Source organism: Mus caroli, unplaced genomic scaffold (genome assembly GCF_978045245.1).
Source record: "Mus caroli unplaced genomic scaffold, Mus_caroli_1 scaffold_7, whole genome shotgun sequence".
Lineage (NCBI taxonomy): Eukaryota > Metazoa > Chordata > Mammalia > Rodentia > Muridae > Mus > Mus caroli.
Window position 1 is genome coordinate 15,197,619 of NW_028227262.1, and position 18,846 is coordinate 15,216,464.

The 18,846-nt window shown below is 48.6% G+C and overlaps 1 protein-coding gene across 2 annotated transcripts in view; it reads left to right on the plus strand.

Moving 5' to 3' along the window:
* Lrp6 (LDL receptor related protein 6) overlaps nucleotides 1-16,827 on the plus strand; it is a 126,668-nt gene extending 109,841 nt beyond the window's left edge. For both annotated transcript variants that reach the window (XM_021165898.3, XM_085839845.1), the window contains 6 exons: nucleotides 1,274-1,510; nucleotides 9,283-9,393; nucleotides 10,862-11,092; nucleotides 12,344-12,480; nucleotides 13,564-13,661; nucleotides 16,094-16,827. In XM_021165898.3, the coding sequence (XP_021021557.1) occupies nucleotides 1,274-1,510; nucleotides 9,283-9,393; nucleotides 10,862-11,092; nucleotides 12,344-12,480; nucleotides 13,564-13,661; nucleotides 16,094-16,388 (1,109 nt within the window). In that variant the 3' untranslated portion in view covers nucleotides 16,389-16,827. The remainder of the gene's footprint in view (nucleotides 1-1,273; nucleotides 1,511-9,282; nucleotides 9,394-10,861; nucleotides 11,093-12,343; nucleotides 12,481-13,563; nucleotides 13,662-16,093) is intronic.
* Nucleotides 16,828-18,846: the final 2,019 nt, after the last annotated feature.

The window sequence follows — 18,846 nt, forward strand, 5'->3', positions numbered from 1 at the left end:
TCCAGCATGCAGAAGGCTGAGGCAGGATTTTCTCCAACTCAAGACTAGCCCGGGGTGTACTGTAAGACTTTGCTCATGTAGACAAACACAAGTTGACAAAATAATGAAGGCTTTGATGACGTCCCTAGTTCTTCTACTCTTGTCCTTTTAAGGATGACCATCCCTTGTTTGTCACACAGTCAGCTGTGTGTCCTTGAACATCACTTAGCCTCTCTGACTCATTTTTCATGATGAACGGGCTACTGCTGTGTGTAATGACTTGTGTCTGTAGATCAGTTTAAGTTACATGGATGGTTATGAATTATTTGAGCCCAGAGTTCAGCATGAAAACAGGATGAGACCTTGACTCTTAAAATTCAAGAAAGGGTGGGGTATGGACACATAAAGAGGAGGGTTGTGCTTGAGGTGATGAGAGCATTTGCTGCACAAGCAGGAGGGCCCTAGTTACAATTCCGAGCACCATGGAAAAATAAATAAAGCCAGGCATGGCTGTTCATACTGTGGCCCTAGCCCTGTGCTGAATTAGGAGGGTCAGTGTGGCTCTCTGGCCACCAGTGTAGCTCCAGGTTTAGTGAGAGGCCTTGTCTTAAATGGAGAGCAGTAAAGCAGGACACGCAGTATCCTCCTCTGACCTGCACCTGTGTACACAAGACAGACAGGGAAGGAACATAAGGAAAAATGAGAGAAGAAGAGTGCATGGTGGCTTGTGTCCAGGCCTCGCCACACATGGCAGAAGCATGCTTTTCCATAGACATATAAACAAGTAACAGTAGCCAGTTCTAATGAGTAACCTGGAAGTAGACTCACTTCTGTCCACTAGACTTGGAAGGAGCATGAAAACATGTTCCAAGATGTTTTTAAGACACCAAGGTCACAAAACTCGTGTCTTGTTTCTTGGAGTTTTCTCACAAGCACTCAGGATTTCTCTCCCAGGACTCCATTCTTGGGCTATGTTCGACCTCTCACGCAGTAAACCCAGTGACAAGAAAGAGTGGGGTCTTCAGGGGTGTGAGCACCTCAGCGCTATGCTCATTCTAAGCTAACTTTAAACAACATGGAAATTGGCAGTCATGGTGGTGTTTCCTGGGTGGGTTGCAGAGGTTTTCGTCCTAATCAGACTGTAATGCTAAGACTGCCTGTGTTTTTAACTGGATATTTGTGAGCAGATGAAGTACGTATTGTAACATGTTGCCTGTGTAGTTTGCCTAGGCCCCCTTGGCTCTCGTGTTGTCTCTGTGTGACCACTGCTCTTTCCGTCTCTCCTCACGTGCAGAGCCTCCAACGTGTTCTCCTCAGCAGTTTACCTGCTTCACTGGGGACATTGACTGCATCCCTGTGGCTTGGCGGTGTGATGGGTTCACTGAATGCGAAGACCACAGTGATGAACTCAATTGTCCTGTGTGCTCAGAGTCTCAGTTCCAGTGTGCCAGTGGGCAGTGCATTGATGGTGCCCTTCGATGCAATGGTGATGCGAACTGCCAGGACAAATCAGATGAGAAGAACTGTGAAGGTACTAAGTTCCTCTGTGCTTGGTTTATGATTCTTTGCATCAAGTTATTTAAAATTCAGAGTCCTTTTGTTGTTGTTTTTGTTTGTTTTGGCTTTTGGGCTCAATAATTTGAGTTTTATATTTGACTATGCCTTGCACATTATATATGTAGCTAATTATTTGAACCATTTTATATATGTAAGTTCTCTACAAATTAATGTGTTTATTTTGCTACTTGATCGAAATACCTTTGTGGTGAGTGTCTTTGGCTGTGATAAAACCACTCACACTGTCCAAGGGCAACTTAATGAAGAAAGAGTTTATTTTGACCAAAAGTTCCTGAGGGAGAGTCTATAAAGGCAGGGAAGCTGAGAGACCACATCTTCTCCTTCAAGATACCAAGCAGAGGAAATGAGCTGGGAGTGGGGTGAGACTGTAAACTTAGCTCTTCCCTGCCCGATGTACGTCCTCTAACACTGCAACTCCCCATAACCTCCCAAAACAGCTCCACCAAATGGGGACCTAGTGTTTAAATATTTCCCTTGTAATGAGACATTGCTCATTCAAGTCACCACAGTGACATTTTATAGAGGTGTATTTAGCTCACATTCTGAAACGTCAAGGGCAGGTGCTGGCTTTAGTTGGGCTCTGGTGAAAACCTCCTGGCAGAAGGCAGCACAGTAGTGAGAGTACTTGGGAGAGTGAGGGCACACATCTATACTGCGGAAGGCAGGGTGAGAGGAGGGCACACATCTATACTACGGAAGGCAGGGTGAGAGGAGGGCACACATCTATACTGCGGAAGGCAGGGTGAGAGGAGGGCACACATCTATACTGCGGAAGGCAGGGTGAGAGGAGGGCACACATCTATACTACGGAAGGCAGGGTGAGAGGAGGGCACACATCTATACTGCGGAGGGCAGGGTGAGAGGAGGGCACACATCTATACTGCGGAGGGCAGGGTGAGAGGAGGGCACACATCTATACTGCGGAGGGCAGGGTGAGAGGAGGGCACACATCTATACTGCGGAAGGCAGGGTGAGAGGAGGGCACACATCTATACTGCGGAAGGCAGGGTGAGAGGAGGGCACACATCTATACTGCGGAGGGCAGGGTGAGAGGAGGGCACACATCTATACTGCGGAAGGCAGGGTGAGAGGAGGGCACACATCTATACTGCGGAAGGCAGGGTGAGAGGAGGGCACACATCTATACTGCGGAAGGCAGGGTGAGAGGAGGGCACACATCTATACTGCGGAAGGCAGGGTGAGAGGAGGGCACACATCTATACTGCGGAAGGCAGGGTGAGAGGAGGGCACACATCTATACTGCGGAAGGCAGGGTGAGAGGAGGGCACACATCTATACTGCGGAAGGCAGGGTGAGAGGAGGGCACACATCTATACTGCGGAAGGCAGGGTGAGAGGAGGGCACACATCTATACTACGGAAGGCAGGGTGAGAGGAGGGCACACATCTATACTGCGGAGGGCAGGGTGAGAGGAGGGCACACATCTATACTGCGGAGGGCAGGGTGAGAGGAGGGCACACATCTATACTACGGAAGGCAGGGTGAGAGGAGGGCACACATCTATACTGCGGAAGGCAGGGTGAGAGGAGGGCACACATCTATACTGCGGAAGGCAGGGTGAGAGGAGGGCACACATCTATACTACGGAAGGCAGGGTGAGAGGAGGGCACACATCTATACTGCGGAGGGCAGGGTGAGAGGAGGGCACACATCTATACTGCGGAGGGCAGGGTGAGAGGAGGGCACACATCTATACTACGGAAGGCAGGGTGAGAGGAGGGCACACATCTATACTGCGGAAGGCAGGGTGAGAGGAGGGCACACATCTATACTGCGGAAGGCAGGGTGAGAGGAGGGCACACATCTATACTACGGAAGGCAGGGTGAGAGGAGGGCACACATCTATACTGCGGAAGGCAGGGTGAGAGGAGGGCACACATCTATACTGCGGAAGGCAGGGTGAGAGGAGGGCACACATCTATACTGCGGAAGGCAGGGTGAGAGGAGGGCACACATCTATACTGCGGAAGGCAGGGTGAGAGGAGGGCACACATCTATACTGCGGAAGGCAGGGTGAGAGGAGGGCACACATCTATACTGCGGAAGGCAGGGTGAGAGGAGGGCACACATCTATACTGCGGAAGGCAGGGTGAGAGGAGGGCACACATCTATACTGCGGAAGGCAGGGTGAGAGGAGGGCACACATCTATACTGCGGAAGGCAGGGTGAGAGGAGGGCACACATCTATACTGCGGAAGGCAGGGTGAGAGGAGGGCACACATCTATACTGCGGAAGGCAGGGTGAGAGGAGGGCACACATCTATACTGCGGAAGGCAGGGTGAGAGGAGGGCACACATCTATACTGCGGAAGGCAGGGTGAGAGGAGGGCACACATCTATACTGCGGAAGGCAGGGTGAGAGGAGGGCACACATCTATACTGCGGAAGGCAGGGTGAGAGGAGGGCACACATCTATACTGCGGAAGGCAGGGTGAGAGGAGGGCACACATCTATACTGCGGAAGGCAGGGTGAGAGGAGGGCACACATCTATACTGCGGAAGGCAGGGTGAGAGGAGGGCACACATCTATACTGCGGAAGGCAGGGTGAGAGGAGGGCACACATCTATACTGCGGAAGGCAGGGTGAGAGGAGGGCACACATCTATACTGCGGAAGGCAGGGTGAGAGGAGGGCACACATCTATACTGCGGAAGGCAGGGTGAGAGGAGGGCACACATCTATACTGCGGAAGGCAGGGTGAGAGGAGGGCACACATCTATACTGCGGAAGGCAGGGTGAGAGGAGGGCACACATCTATACTGCGGAAGGCAGGGTGAGAGGAGGGCACACATCTATACTGCGGAAGGCAGGGTGAGAGGAGGGCACACATCTATACTGCGGAAGGCAGGGTGAGAGGAGGGCACACATCTATACTGCGGAAGGCAGGGTGAGAGGAGGGCACACATCTATACTGCGGAAGGCAGGGTGAGAGGAGGGCACACATCTATACTGCGGAAGGCAGGGTGAGAGGAGGGCACACATCTATACTGCGGAAGGCAGGGTGAGAGGAGGGCACACATCTATACTGCGGAAGGCAGGGTGAGAGGAGGGCACACATCTATACTGCGGAAGGCAGGGTGAGAGGAGGGCACACATCTATACTGCGGAAGGCAGGGTGAGAGGAGGGCACACATCTATACTGCGGAAGGCAGGGTGAGAGGAGGGCACACATCTATACTGCGGAAGGCAGGGTGAGAGGAGGGCACACATCTATACTGCGGAAGGCAGGGTGAGAGGAGGGCACACATCTATACTGCGGAAGGCAGGGTGAGAGGAGGGCACACATCTATACTGCGGAAGGCAGGGTGAGAGGAGGGCACACATCTATACTGCGGAAGGCAGGGTGAGAGGAGGGCACACATCTATACTGCGGAAGGCAGGGTGAGAGGAGGGCACACATCTATACTGCGGAAGGCAGGGTGAGAGGAGGGCACACATCTATACTGCGGAAGGCAGGGTGAGAGGAGGGCACACATCTATACTGCGGAAGGCAGGGTGAGAGGAGGGCACACATCTATACTGCGGAAGGCAGGGTGAGAGGAGGGCACACATCTATACTGCGGAAGGCAGGGTGAGAGGAGGGCACACATCTATACTGCGGAAGGCAGGGTGAGAGGAGGGCACACATCTATACTGCGGAAGGCAGGGTGAGAGGAGGGCACACATCTATACTGCGGAAGGCAGGGTGAGAGGAGGGCACACATCTATACTGCGGAAGGCAGGGTGAGAGGAGGGCACACATCTATACTGCGGAAGGCAGGGTGAGAGGAGGGCACACATCTATACTGCGGAAGGCAGGGTGAGAGGAGGGCACACATCTATACTGCGGAAGGCAGGGTGAGAGGAGGGCACACATCTATACTGCGGAAGGCAGGGTGAGAGGAGGGCACACATCTATACTGCGGAAGGCAGGGTGAGAGGAGGGCACACATCTATACTGCGGAAGGCAGGGTGAGAGGAGGGCACACATCTATACTGCGGAAGGCAGGGTGAGAGGAGGGCACACATCTATACTGCGGAAGGCAGGGTGAGAGGAGGGCACACATCTATACTGCGGAAGGCAGGGTGAGAGGAGGGCACACATCTATACTGCGGAAGGCAGGGTGAGAGGAGGGCACACATCTATACTGCGGAAGGCAGGGTGAGAGGAGGGCACACATCTATACTGCGGAAGGCAGGGTGAGAGGAGGGCACACATCTATACTGCGGAAGGCAGGGTGAGAGGAGGGCACACATCTATACTGCGGAAGGCAGGGTGAGAGGAGGGCACACATCTATACTGCGGAAGGCAGGGTGAGAGGAGGGCACACATCTATACTGCGGAAGGCAGGGTGAGAGGAGGGCACACATCTATACTGCGGAAGGCAGGGTGAGAGGAGGGCACACATCTATACTGCGGAAGGCAGGGTGAGAGGAGGGCACACATCTATACTGCGGAAGGCAGGGTGAGAGGAGGGCACACATCTATACTGCGGAAGGCAGGGTGAGAGGAGGGCACACATCTATACTGCGGAAGGCAGGGTGAGAGGAGGGCACACATCTATACTGCGGAAGGCAGGGTGAGAGGAGGGCACACATCTATACTGCGGAAGGCAGGGTGAGAGGAGGGCACACATCTATACTGCGGAAGGCAGGGTGAGAGGAGGGCACACATCTATACTGCGGAAGGCAGGGTGAGAGGAGGGCACACATCTATACTGCGGAAGGCAGGGTGAGAGGAGGGCACACATCTATACTGCGGAAGGCAGGGTGAGAGGAGGGCACACATCTATACTGCGGAAGGCAGGGTGAGAGGAGGGCACACATCTATACTGCGGAAGGCAGGGTGAGAGGAGGGCACACATCTATACTGCGGAAGGCAGGGTGAGAGGAGGGCACACATCTATACTGCGGAAGGCAGGGTGAGAGGAGGGCACACATCTATACTGCGGAAGGCAGGGTGAGAGGAGGGCACACATCTATACTGCGGAAGGCAGGGTGAGAGGAGGGCACACATCTATACTGCGGAAGGCAGGGTGAGAGGAGGGCACACATCTATACTGCGGAAGGCAGGGTGAGAGGAGGGCACACATCTATACTGCGGAAGGCAGGGTGAGAGGAGGGCACACATCTATACTGCGGAAGGCAGGGTGAGAGGAGGGCACACATCTATACTGCGGAAGGCAGGGTGAGAGGAGGGCACACATCTATACTGCGGAAGGCAGGGTGAGAGGAGGGCACACATCTATACTGCGGAAGGCAGGGTGAGAGGAGGGCACACATCTATACTGCGGAAGGCAGGGTGAGAGGAGGGCACACATCTATACTGCGGAAGGCAGGGTGAGAGGAGGGCACACATCTATACTGCGGAAGGCAGGGTGAGAGGAGGGCACACATCTATACTGCGGAAGGCAGGGTGAGAGGAGGGCACACATCTATACTGCGGAAGGCAGGGTGAGAGGAGGGCACACATCTATACTGCGGAAGGCAGGGTGAGAGGAGGGCACACATCTATACTGCGGAAGGCAGGGTGAGAGGAGGGCACACATCTATACTGCGGAAGGCAGGGTGAGAGGAGGGCACACATCTATACTGCGGAAGGCAGGGTGAGAGGAGGGCACACATCTATACTGCGGAAGGCAGGGTGAGAGGAGGGCACACATCTATACTGCGGAAGGCAGGGTGAGAGGAGGGCACACATCTATACTGCGGAAGGCAGGGTGAGAGGAGGGCACACATCTATACTGCGGAAGGCAGGGTGAGAGGAGGGCACACATCTATACTGCGGAAGGCAGGGTGAGAGGAGGGCACACATCTATACTGCGGAAGGCAGGGTGAGAGGAGGGCACACATCTATACTGCGGAAGGCAGGGTGAGAGGAGGGCACACATCTATACTGCGGAAGGCAGGGTGAGAGGAGGGCACACATCTATACTGCGGAAGGCAGGGTGAGAGGAGGGCACACATCTATACTGCGGAAGGCAGGGTGAGAGGAGGGCACACATCTATACTGCGGAGGGCAGGGTGAGAGTGAGGGCACACATCTATACTGCGGAGGGCAGGGTGAGAGGAGGGCACACATCTATACTGCGGAAGGCAGGGTGAGAGGAGGGCACACATCTATACTGCGGAAGGCAGGGTGAGAGGAGGGCACACGTCTATACTGCGGAAGGCAGGGTGAGAGGAGGGCACACATCTATACTGCGGAAGGCAGGGTGAGAGGAGGGCACACATCTATACTGCGGAAGGCAGGGTGAGAGGAGGGCACACATCTATACTGCGGAAGGCAGGGTGAGAGGAGGGCACACATCTATACTGCGGAAGGCAGGGTGAGAGGAGGGCACACATCTATACTGCGGAAGGCAGGGTGAGAGGAGGGCACACATCTATACTGCGGAAGGCAGGGTGAGAGGAGGGCACACATCTATACTGCGGAAGGCAGGGTGAGAGGAGGGCACACATCTATACTGCGGAAGGCAGGGTGAGAGGAGGGCACACATCTATACTGCGGAAGGCAGGGTGAGAGGAGGGCACACATCTATACTGCGGAAGGCAGGGTGAGAGGAGGGCACACATCTATACTGCGGAAGGCAGGGTGAGAGGAGGGCACACATCTATACTGCGGAAGGCAGGGTGAGAGGAGGGCACACATCTATACTGCGGAAGGCAGGGTGAGAGGAGGGCACACATCTATACTACGGAAGGCAGGGTGAGAGGAGGGCACACATCTATACTGCGGAAGGCAGGGTGAGAGGAGGGCACACATCTATACTGCGGAAGGCAGGGTGAGAGGAGGGCACACATCTATACTGCGGAGGGCAGGGTGAGAGGAGGGCACACATCTATACTGCGGAAGGCAGGGTGAGAGGAGGGCACACATCTATACTACGGAAGGCAGGGTGAGAGGAGGGCACACATCTATACTGCGGAAGGCAGGGTGAGAGGAGGGCACACATCTATACTACGGAAGGCAGGGTGAGAGGAGGGGCAGGCTTGTTCTCTTGTTCTCCCTTTTAAATATGTAGGTGTTTTACCCAAATGGGAGGACTGACAAAAAGAACAGTGGTCACACAGAGATAGGACAGACATAGCCAAGGGACCTCAATAAAAATATACAGACACCATTTTACAATACATAGACTTTGTAACCTGCTTCATGCACAGAATACTTACACGCATGGTGCCTAAGGAAGCCTTAAGAAGCTGTCGGACCCCTCGGTATTGGAGTTAGATGGTTGTGAGCATCTGTGTGGGTGCTGAGGAGGGACCTCTGGAAGAGCAGCCAGGGCTCCTTAACCATGGAGCCTGCTCTCCAACCACAGGCGTGTTTTTGTATGACTAGTTTTTCTCAAGAGCTAACACGGGGTACATTGAGCATTCCCTAACATATTCTGAGAATGAGGTCCAGTTACCTGCCACTATGCTCCCTCTACCTCCAAACTACACTAAGGACCAGGGCTCCAACATATGAACCTTAGGAGGAAGGAATATATTTAGACCATCCAAACCACACCAGGAAGTTCTGAAAATTGAGAAATAGCACCAAAAGTTAAGTGAAATAAAAAATTTAATAACAAAGCAGAGAATATCATTTTTTCCAGTGGGAATCCTTAGCGGTAGTATTCACCAGTGTCTGAGCCCGATGTGGTTTTAGATTATACTTAGAAAACATCTGATAGAATTTGTCTTCCCATGGTGATAAAAATAAAACTGCCTTTTTTCTAGTGCTTTGTTTAATTGATCAGTTCCGCTGTGCCAATGGTCAGTGCGTTGGAAAACACAAGAAATGTGACCACAGTGTGGACTGCAGTGACAGATCTGACGAGCTGGACTGTTGTAAGTAGGAACGAAGCCTTGTAAATCCCTCACAACGGAGAATTTGAAAAATACCTATTCCTTTGCTTTTTGTATTTCACTTACAATCCTGATTTCCTTATGTAAAACACATATACTAGTTACTTGTGCCTAAGATATTTTGTTTTGCCTTTAATAATTGTTTAAGGACAGTAGTTGTGATATATTTAGTAAAACACCAGAAAAGAGTAAGCATTGCCTTGCCACAACTACAGACACAAAATTCTCAGATCATTTAGATGCATGGAAGTTAACTGGTGATCTGATCTCCATTCTGAATATTAGGTTATGGTTAACCATTCTTGACATGTTTCTACCAGTTTCTCGGAATCTAGAGCCTAAATGCTTTCTTCCTCCTTTGCTGCCGTCCTCTCTCCCTCATCCCTCCTGTGCTTGCTTGTCTGTCTCTCTTCTTCCTTGCTTCCCTCTGAGGTAGCCTCCCACCCTGCAGTGGTGAGGGAGGAAGCCTGACATCAGTGTGGAGCAGAGCATCAAGAGAGGATTATTCGTCCTAGCATCTTGGCACTGGGAAGGCATGTGAAGGCACCAGGAGAGAGTACAAACGTGGTGGCAGCTGGCAGGGTAGAGAGGGCGCCGCAGAGGACACACACTAAACTGAAGCTGATGGCCACAGCCAGGAGGCTACTGCCGCTGTCACTGTGTTTCTGTTAGAGATGAGTTTAGCTACATTGACAGGAGCTTGGCATATCAGCAGGCAGGACGTGCTCTAACGGCTCTTCAGTTACGAGATTATCCATGGGTTAACTAGTCAGAGTGGAAGAATTTTTCTTTTGAATAACTGTGGGTGCTAAGCTTGATAACTCACTTCTTCCTGTTTTTCCAAATTCATGCCTTCTGCTTCTTAAACACTCAAGTAGTCAGAAGTCCAGGAAGGCGAGTGTGCTGGGATTCTCCTGCAGTGCTCTGGCCTTCCTCCATTCGTCCTCTAGTAATCAGGGACCTGGGTTTATCTTGCTCTCAGGCGGCCAGGACAGTAGTGGTTGGAGCCAAGTGCCTTCACTCACCTGAAGCTTACAGGTTCCTTCACTGGACCTAAGTGGCATTATTCAGACCTAAGCGGCACCATTCAGACCTAAGCTCTGGTTCTGAGCTACTCTGGCCTTTTTCACCATTCCAGTGAAATCTGGTGAACAATTGGTGACATCTTTGGGTCTGTCCCTTCTAGCCAAAAGTTTACAATGATACTTCCTGGTCTGTTGTCTTATTTTCATTTAACAGTAGCTTCTTTAAGTTTATTTAAATTAAATAATGCTATTTAATTCATATTTTTATGTTGTATGATATATATGTATATATGTACGTGTTTGTATATAAATTATATATATATTGTTTGATTTATCAACATTGTTTTTATTTTTGTATTCTTGTATTGCTATTTTGAATATGAAGTTGCTTTCCTATTAGCTAACTACAGTAATCTCTATTTTAGATCCAACTGAGGAGCCAGCACCACAAGCCACCAACACAGTTGGTTCCGTTATTGGAGTAATTGTCACCATTTTTGTGTCTGGAACCATATACTTTATCTGCCAGAGGATGCTGTGTCCTCGTATGAAGGGAGACGGGGAGACCATGACTAACGACTATGTGGTTCACAGCCCGGCTTCTGTGCCCCTTGGTTATGTTCCTCACCCAAGCTCTCTCTCTGGATCTCTTCCAGGTAAGTGACGAGCGATTTATGAGAATCTGCTCTTGTCCAATTTTCAGTTCTAGGATTACAAACTACTCTGCGTTTAAGGAATTGTGAGAACTTTTTTTTTTACAGTTTTATACTGCCTTTCTATGCAGAAGGACTTAAGTATGACTCTGTCAGCCAGCTCCATGCCTCTGACTGGAGGCACCAATGAAATTCAGTGCTTGGTAAATGCCTACTCTGTATAATTTCACCACAGGGGACCCTGAGGCTATGAGTGGGAATAAAGGAGTGGGAAGACAGCTCAGTTTGCTGTCCACAAACAAGGATTTGGAAATAGCTGGTTGACAAGGAGAGACTATAGTCCCCTCTGCCCTCTCCTCATCTAACATGCTGACAGTGGTGTGAGGTGTGAGGTGGGTTAACCAAATGTTCCCGCCTGGCTATAATATTCTTGGGGAGTAAAGCTTTTCCTAGTGCTTAGTGCCTTTAGTGAAAAGAATCCTGGGTTTTTATGCATCTGGAGGAGCTGCCTGGTCAGAGCTCTCTGAAAATAGGAATTTACTGTGGTTGTGACTCTCAGAAGAGCCACACTATTTAAGTTGGTAAGTAATGATGTGTCTTTGTTGCCGTACCTACTTGCAGTATGTGGGAATGGGACCCTACTTGGAACAAACAGAACTTGTCTATTAGCATTAGGAGTTTTGAGTTCAGAGGTGTCTGAGTTCTGTAGGTAAAGAAGTGTTTTCTGCCGGGCAGTGGTGGTGCACGCCTTTAATCCCAGCACTCGGGAGGCAGAGGCAGGCGGATTTCTGAGTTTGAGGCCAGCCTGGTCTACAAAGTGAGTTTCAGGACAGCCAGGGCTACACAGAGAAACCCTGTCTCGGGAAAAAAAAAAAAAAAGTGTCTTCTATGCATTGTGTCTGTCTTATAAAAACACTTGGCATTCTTTGGAGCTTATCTGCTGGTTTGACCTACTCTGGTTTACAGTCTTCATCCCCACAGTTCTTTCCTTAAGTCTTCCATGAAAAGCGCTCACTTTGAAGGGCTATTTCCCCGGACATGGTCAGGTGGGAGCTGCTTGGCCTTATTTGAGGCCAGTTCTCAGTGAAGCCGATGGTTTGGACGTTCGTTCCCTTTTCCATGAACTCTTTACAGCTGTTAGGAGGAAAAGAGGGTGGATGTTGCTTTAGTTGATGTTCTTCTAGCTAGAGTGCTGATTAGCTGTTTCATGTATTTTTATAAATATTACTCACCCTTCATTTTTCTTTCCTTCAGGAATGTCTCGAGGCAAATCAATGATCAGTTCCCTCAGTATCATGGGGGGAAGCAGTGGGCCCCCCTATGATCGAGCGCACGTCACGGGAGCATCCTCAAGCAGTTCTTCCAGTACCAAAGGCACTTATTTCCCTGCAGTAAGCACGCTCTTGCTTTTCTTACACTGTTACAGTGCATATCGTGTTAGATGAATTCATTTCAGTGTGGTACTCAGCGATCATAATGTAAAAATAGTTCTGGATGTGGGGCTTAAGCACATAGGAGTCAGTGGAGAATATACCACCACTGCCCTGTGCTTGTAAATCTTTTAAATTTACTGTTGAAACATAGTTTCAACATAGTTGAAAGCATTAGATAGCAATTTCATAATTCAGATAAAGTTTTAACTACTAAGGAACCAAACAGACTTACTAAAGGCAGCAGCTGTGGCTGGGGAGATAGTTCAGGCATTAAAATGCTTGTCTCACAGGCAAGAGGACCTGGGAGCACAAGATAAAAGCTGAGCCTCACTCATAATCCCAGGGCTGCAGAGCAGGGAACAGGAGGCCCCCTGGAGTTCACTGGTCAGCCAGTCTAGACTAGTTAGAGAAATCCAGGCTAATGAGCAAGCCTGCCTCCCCCCAACCCTATCCCCTCTAAGTAAGTATAGTGTTCTGCCTGCACTATGCCTGCAGGCCAGAAGAGGGCACCAGATCTCATTATAGATGGCTGTGAGCCACCATGTCCTTGCTGGGAATTGAACTCAGGACCTCTGAAAGAGTAGGCAGCGCTCTTAACTGCTGAGCCATCTCTCCAGCCTGAGCAAGCCTGACCTAAAAGAGGTGGACAGTGTCCCTGGAGATGACAACTAGGGTTGTACCCTGGCCTGCAGACACGCATGCACAAGTGCTCGTGTACATACACGTATAGAAATAAAATTTAAGAGAAAGGACACTTAGAATGCCTCTTAAACTAATCAAAATTCTGTTTAAAAAAGTAGAATCTGTCTGTGCCAAACACGCCAGTGATGTAGGTGGCCTGTTTTTCTCCTCTCCACTTGGCCCTGTTCAGAATGGAGAACTGGTGTAGAAAGGGAGCCACAGTCGTGAGGTGCTGTTCAGGCAGTTGTTTTGGGAAGGAGAGTATGGTATTCCTGCAATGGGAGAGAACGGACAAAGATGAGGAGACAGAGATCTGTGGGGATTGTCCTTAGCTTAATATTTTAATTGTTTTCCTTTTAGATTTTGAACCCACCACCATCGCCTGCCACAGAAAGATCCCATTACACCATGGAATTTGGTTATTCTTCCAACAGTCCTTCCACACATAGGTCCTACAGGTAAGACACGCCCTTTCCATCATCTGTTTGTGAACATACTAAGCGTCAAACGAACAGACAGTGATCACCAAAGAACAGGATTTTTGTTCACCTGTAAATCCTTTCTTTCTCCAGGCATTTTTTAAAAAAGATCTATTTATATATTTTGTGTATATGAGTACACTGTAGCTGTCTTCAGACACACACTAGAAGAGGGAATCAGATCACATCAGAGATGGTTGTGAGCCACCATGTGGTTGCAGGGAATTAAACTCAGGACCTCTGGAAGAGCAGTCACTGCTCTTAACTGCTGAGCCTTCTTTTCCAGCCCCATTCTGTATTTTAATAGGCAGTTACACAAGCTGACTTTTAGAGTAATGCAGTTGAGAACTAGGCAAGACAGTTCAGAGCGTCGTGAGAACTTGCAGACAGCAGGAGCATCACATTGAAAGAGAAATGAGAAGAAGGTTGGCCCACGTTTACATACGTCACTGTGACCTGGAATGAAAGTTTTATGTAGTTAGTTGCCTGGTACAAACAAGTTTCCTTAAAATGAACAGAGCATATTTGTGAGTGGCAACAGGAAATGGTGGCCTGTGCTCATGTGAGTGTGCTGAGCAGGTCACTCTTCCAAGCTCTTCAAGCATCAGCAGAAGGTCGGGAGTGCTGCATTCTGTGTCTGCGGGCCTCAGTGTCGATGCCATTAGAATAATGTTTGCCTTCAGTCCCGTGGATCAGGGTGACTCTGCAGAGACGGAGGTACAGTGGAAACTACCTGCCAGCGTCAGCTAGGACCGATAGGGCTGGCTCCATCCAATAGGTCTGTCCATGAGTTACTGTAAGGTCGTGCATGCCCCAGGCGTGTTCTAATCAAAAGCAGAGAAAGGCCTGAAAATTGAAAGGAGAACCAGAACCTAAAATTTCATGTAACAACTTATTTAATTCTGCTAGAATAAAACATAGATCAAAGTATGAAACAGTTTTTAAATCATTTCCTGTATTAGGTCTAAAATCTGTCTTAACCTTTTTGTCATTTGCCATGATTTTTAGATTTGCAGAATTTTATTGACCAATTTTCTTTTTTTCCTATTCTTATGAGACTGGAAGTATTTAGCTTTTAAAATTCTGATCCCAAAAATCTTGCTCGCCTTTGACACCTGCTTGGACAGAAAGGTGAAACAGAACAGCAAAAGTGCTCTGATAGTGTCCTGGCTGGACTGACGCTGCAAGCCCCAATCCTGCTCAGGGCGGCTGCGGGGCCAGGCTGGGGGCAGCAAATGCTGGGTGCTGTGTCACCAGGGAGCTTATGAGCTTCCCATCAGTTATTCTGGCCCTTGCCCCTGGTCTTGCAGTCAGTGTATTTTAGAGACAGTTAATGCATGAATCTCTAGGATAAGTCTAAGATAAGCTTAACCATATTTACAATTAGAGTCCTAAGAGATCATCCGGGGGTAAGGCAGTGCTGTAGTCAGCTCTACCTTCATGAGCATGTTCCTCATGTAGGTTACTTGAGAAGGTAGATAAACAAGTGTAAGCATGTTAGACTCTTGTTCTGTTATAAAGTTCACGGACTGTCTGAGTATTTAAATTGATCGTTTTGATAGTTGAAACCATACTTAGGAGTGTATACCCGGGTACCCACAGAAATCAAAACTACTGCTTGCAAGTTAGAAGGGTTTCCCTTTGCACATGATAGTAATGGGATAGATCTGCCCTCACTGGAAGTTTGGCCTGAATCGTGTAGTATTTTACTTTGAAAAGAAATGAAGTCTTCAGACATCATAACTTACCTATCAGGCAAATTATGAATGACTGAAGAATGTGAGAGCGTAGACCCATTCTACACACTGCTGCTCCAGGAGCTGCAGAGATTGTGAGTGTGAGGTGTGTGGCAGAGGTTAGACCACCAAGGCTGGAGCTGAGAGTAGACCACTTGCTCTGGGGGAAAGGCCCTGGCTCAGTCCCCAGCACCAGTGAAAAACAGAGTGCTTTTCTAAAGTGCATCGATATGTACAGCTCTTGAGTTGGTTTGTTTTTATTCTTTTTTTATTTTTCAATATGTCTGGGGGTCAAACCCAGGGCCTCGTGCACAGCAGCAAGCACATGCACCGAGATTTACCTCAGGATAGAAGAGCTCTTTGGGCCCAATTGAGTTCTTCTCTGCTCTCCAACTCCATCCCTTTTTTCTTGCCTCTCCTTACATTTTACTTGCATAGGTCTTCCTTTGTTGATGTGCTTTTCATTGCCTCTCCATCCATGTCTGTGAACAGCAGTGGCTCTTTGGTTGTGATGGTTCTGGGGACTAAACCCATGGGCTCACTGCACACAGCAGTCACGGACTACCCATCCCCTACACGGATTTCGACTGCACCAGCTCCCAGCCTTCAGACTGATTTCTGATGCAGTCTGCTTCTGTAAAACTAACGTACTGCTCTATTGCTTTCCTGCTCTAGCTATAGGCCGTACAGCTACCGGCACTTTGCACCGCCCACCACACCCTGCAGCACTGATGTCTGTGACAGTGACTATGCTCCTAGCCGGAGGATGACCTCAGTGGCAACAGCCAAGGGCTACACCAGTGACTTGAACTATGACTCAGAACCTGTGCCCCCACCGCCCACACCCCGAAGCCAGTACTTGTCAGCGGAGGAGAACTATGAAAGCTGTCCCCCTTCCCCATACACGGAGAGGAGTTACTCCCACCACCTCTACCCGCCACCACCCTCCCCCTGCACGGACTCCTCCTGAGGAGGGCCCCTCCTCCTCTGACTGCCTCCACCGGGACATGTAAATACACATCTGGTTGAGATCTGGAGGGGGGGAGGGAGCTATAGAGAAGAGTGAGGCAGACTCTGTACAGTTAACATTATAAAGTGGGTGGGGTACTGGAGATATTTGTACAGAAGAAAAGGATATTTATATATTTTCTTAAAACAGCAGTTTTGCTGCTTGTGCCATAAAAGTTTGTATAAAAAATAAATTTGTACTAAAAGTTTTATTTTTGCAAACTAAATACACAGAGCATGCCTTAAGCCCAGTGAAGAGACTGAGTACAAAGGAAACAGGAAAAGAAAGGCATCACTGACCAGGAATGTCTGGGTTTTAATGATACCAAAAAATAAAAAGGAGAAAGTAATTCCATCTTAGAGTGGCAAACTTGGAAGTAGCCAAACTGCCTTTGGGTTAACTAACATTTGAGGGCCGACAAGTCGAGAACCCATGAAAGAAGAAATAAGAGTACTAAGTTTGGACACAGGGCTTTGTTTTCTCCAGGAATCCAGCAATTTTCATGAGGAAAACAGATAGTAGTGAGATCCATTTTCAGTGTTGCTGTTGTAGGAGCTGAAGCGTCTCTTGCGGGAGCTGCTGCGAGCTCTCGCCTGTCACAGTCCATGGTAACACCAGCCGTTCTCACGGTCTGCCTCCCAACACCTTGGAGACTGCTTTGCTAAGAGCCATGATTTATTTAAGCTTTTTAATCTGAGGAGTTGATTAAATGGAATTTACTAAACACAAAATTGAATTGATTTCAGTTTACCTACTCTGTTCGTTCAGCAATTGGCTGAGTTTTTAAGTTTTTGGCTGTTTTTGCATAATCAAAAGTTAGCCATATTACTGGTCTTCCACAGTTGTTTTAATGCTCATTAAAGTGTCTTTTTAGAACATATAAGAATGCTTAAAAATCACAAATCTAACTGTTATATTCTTGTAAATTAGCTTTGTATCCTTGCAGCATACAATATCACAGTGTGAAATCATTTTATGTGTTTTGTTAGTAAAACATTTCAATGCGCTCTGGTTAGAAACAGCCTGTTTAAACAGAAATTCTTATTGTTAGTAGGCGTCCCCTAGATGACCTGTTTGTGACATTTTCACTTTCTGTGGACCAGCTTTTCTCAGAGTGATGTTTGCAGGCATAGCTCTGCCAGTGTGCTGTGAGGTAGCTTCTCAGTATGCGCTATGAATGTGTGTGTTCGCACAGCCCACAGTCTGTCCTTAGTCTCCTCCTCTGTCTCTCTGTGTGCTCTCTCCTACCCCATTATGGATTAAGATAATTTAACAGTGGGATTAAATGAGAAGACACTGTGAACTTCTCAGCTGCAGAAATTTGAGCAGTGGAGACAATGGAAGTCTCCTGTCACATGCCTGACCTACTGTCACATACCGGGCTGCTATGTCTGTCACTGTTGGGGCTGGCCTGTGGGATGACCCTGCTGGATACTGGTCTCCTGCTTTCACATGTGTCTAGCACTCCTCTCCTAAAGCTGAACTTTTTTTAAGCTAGTATGATTTTTACCTTAACAGGTGTCGATTAATTATTGAATACATTTTTAAAATTATATATTGAATTGTAGCTCTGAATTTCAGAGCCTAAGGGGAAACAATGAAAGAAATGATTCCAGAATTTGGCAGAGTTTAAGTGACTTTAAAAAACAAAACAAAACGCCTAAGAACGTTTTTAAAGAAAAAACTCCTTTCCGGCTAATGCGTGGTTGTTGCAGACACCTTAGTGAGAATCAGGGGCCTTGCATCTAAGTAAAGGGCAAGCCACCTGTGTCCTGCATTTCAGTCGGATAAGCATTAACTCTTCCTGTTACTGAGACGAAGTGCACAGCGTCTTAAGACAGACTGGACACTGAACTTGCCTTCTGTGACACACAGGCTACTCAATGCTTACGAGAAGATGGGAGGGTAGCAATACTGGGTATCGGTCAGAATTGGAGAATTCTTTATGTTTACATTTTCAATGTGCGTCTTTATCTGGTGGGCTTCCCATGTAGGAGAGACTTGCGCTGTAGTGCGCTGGGAACGGTGTGGCTTGTTTCATCTCAGTCCAAGTGCTTGTGCTGGGTGGCAATGGCCTCTTGCAGAATACTAACTTGTGTGCCAATTTGTTGAAATGATTTGAAGGCCGTTCAGGTTAGTCTCAGTAGCCTCCTCTTTCTGGGGCCGCTCAGCCGCAGTGAAGATTTCTGAGAGTGCTTTTTAGTGAGGGTCTTTAAATTTGGGAAAGATGATGATGCTCAAGTTACATGGACAGTTACGTTTAAATAAACTGTGTCTCAATTATTGAACATAAGAAAATTGAGGGAAAAGAAAGTTTTAAATTAGGCTGCATCTAGATTCATTACTCTAGAGGAAACATGAATAAATATTTCTTACTCAAAATTAGACTATAGATAGGAGTTTAGGTATCAGTTGGTTG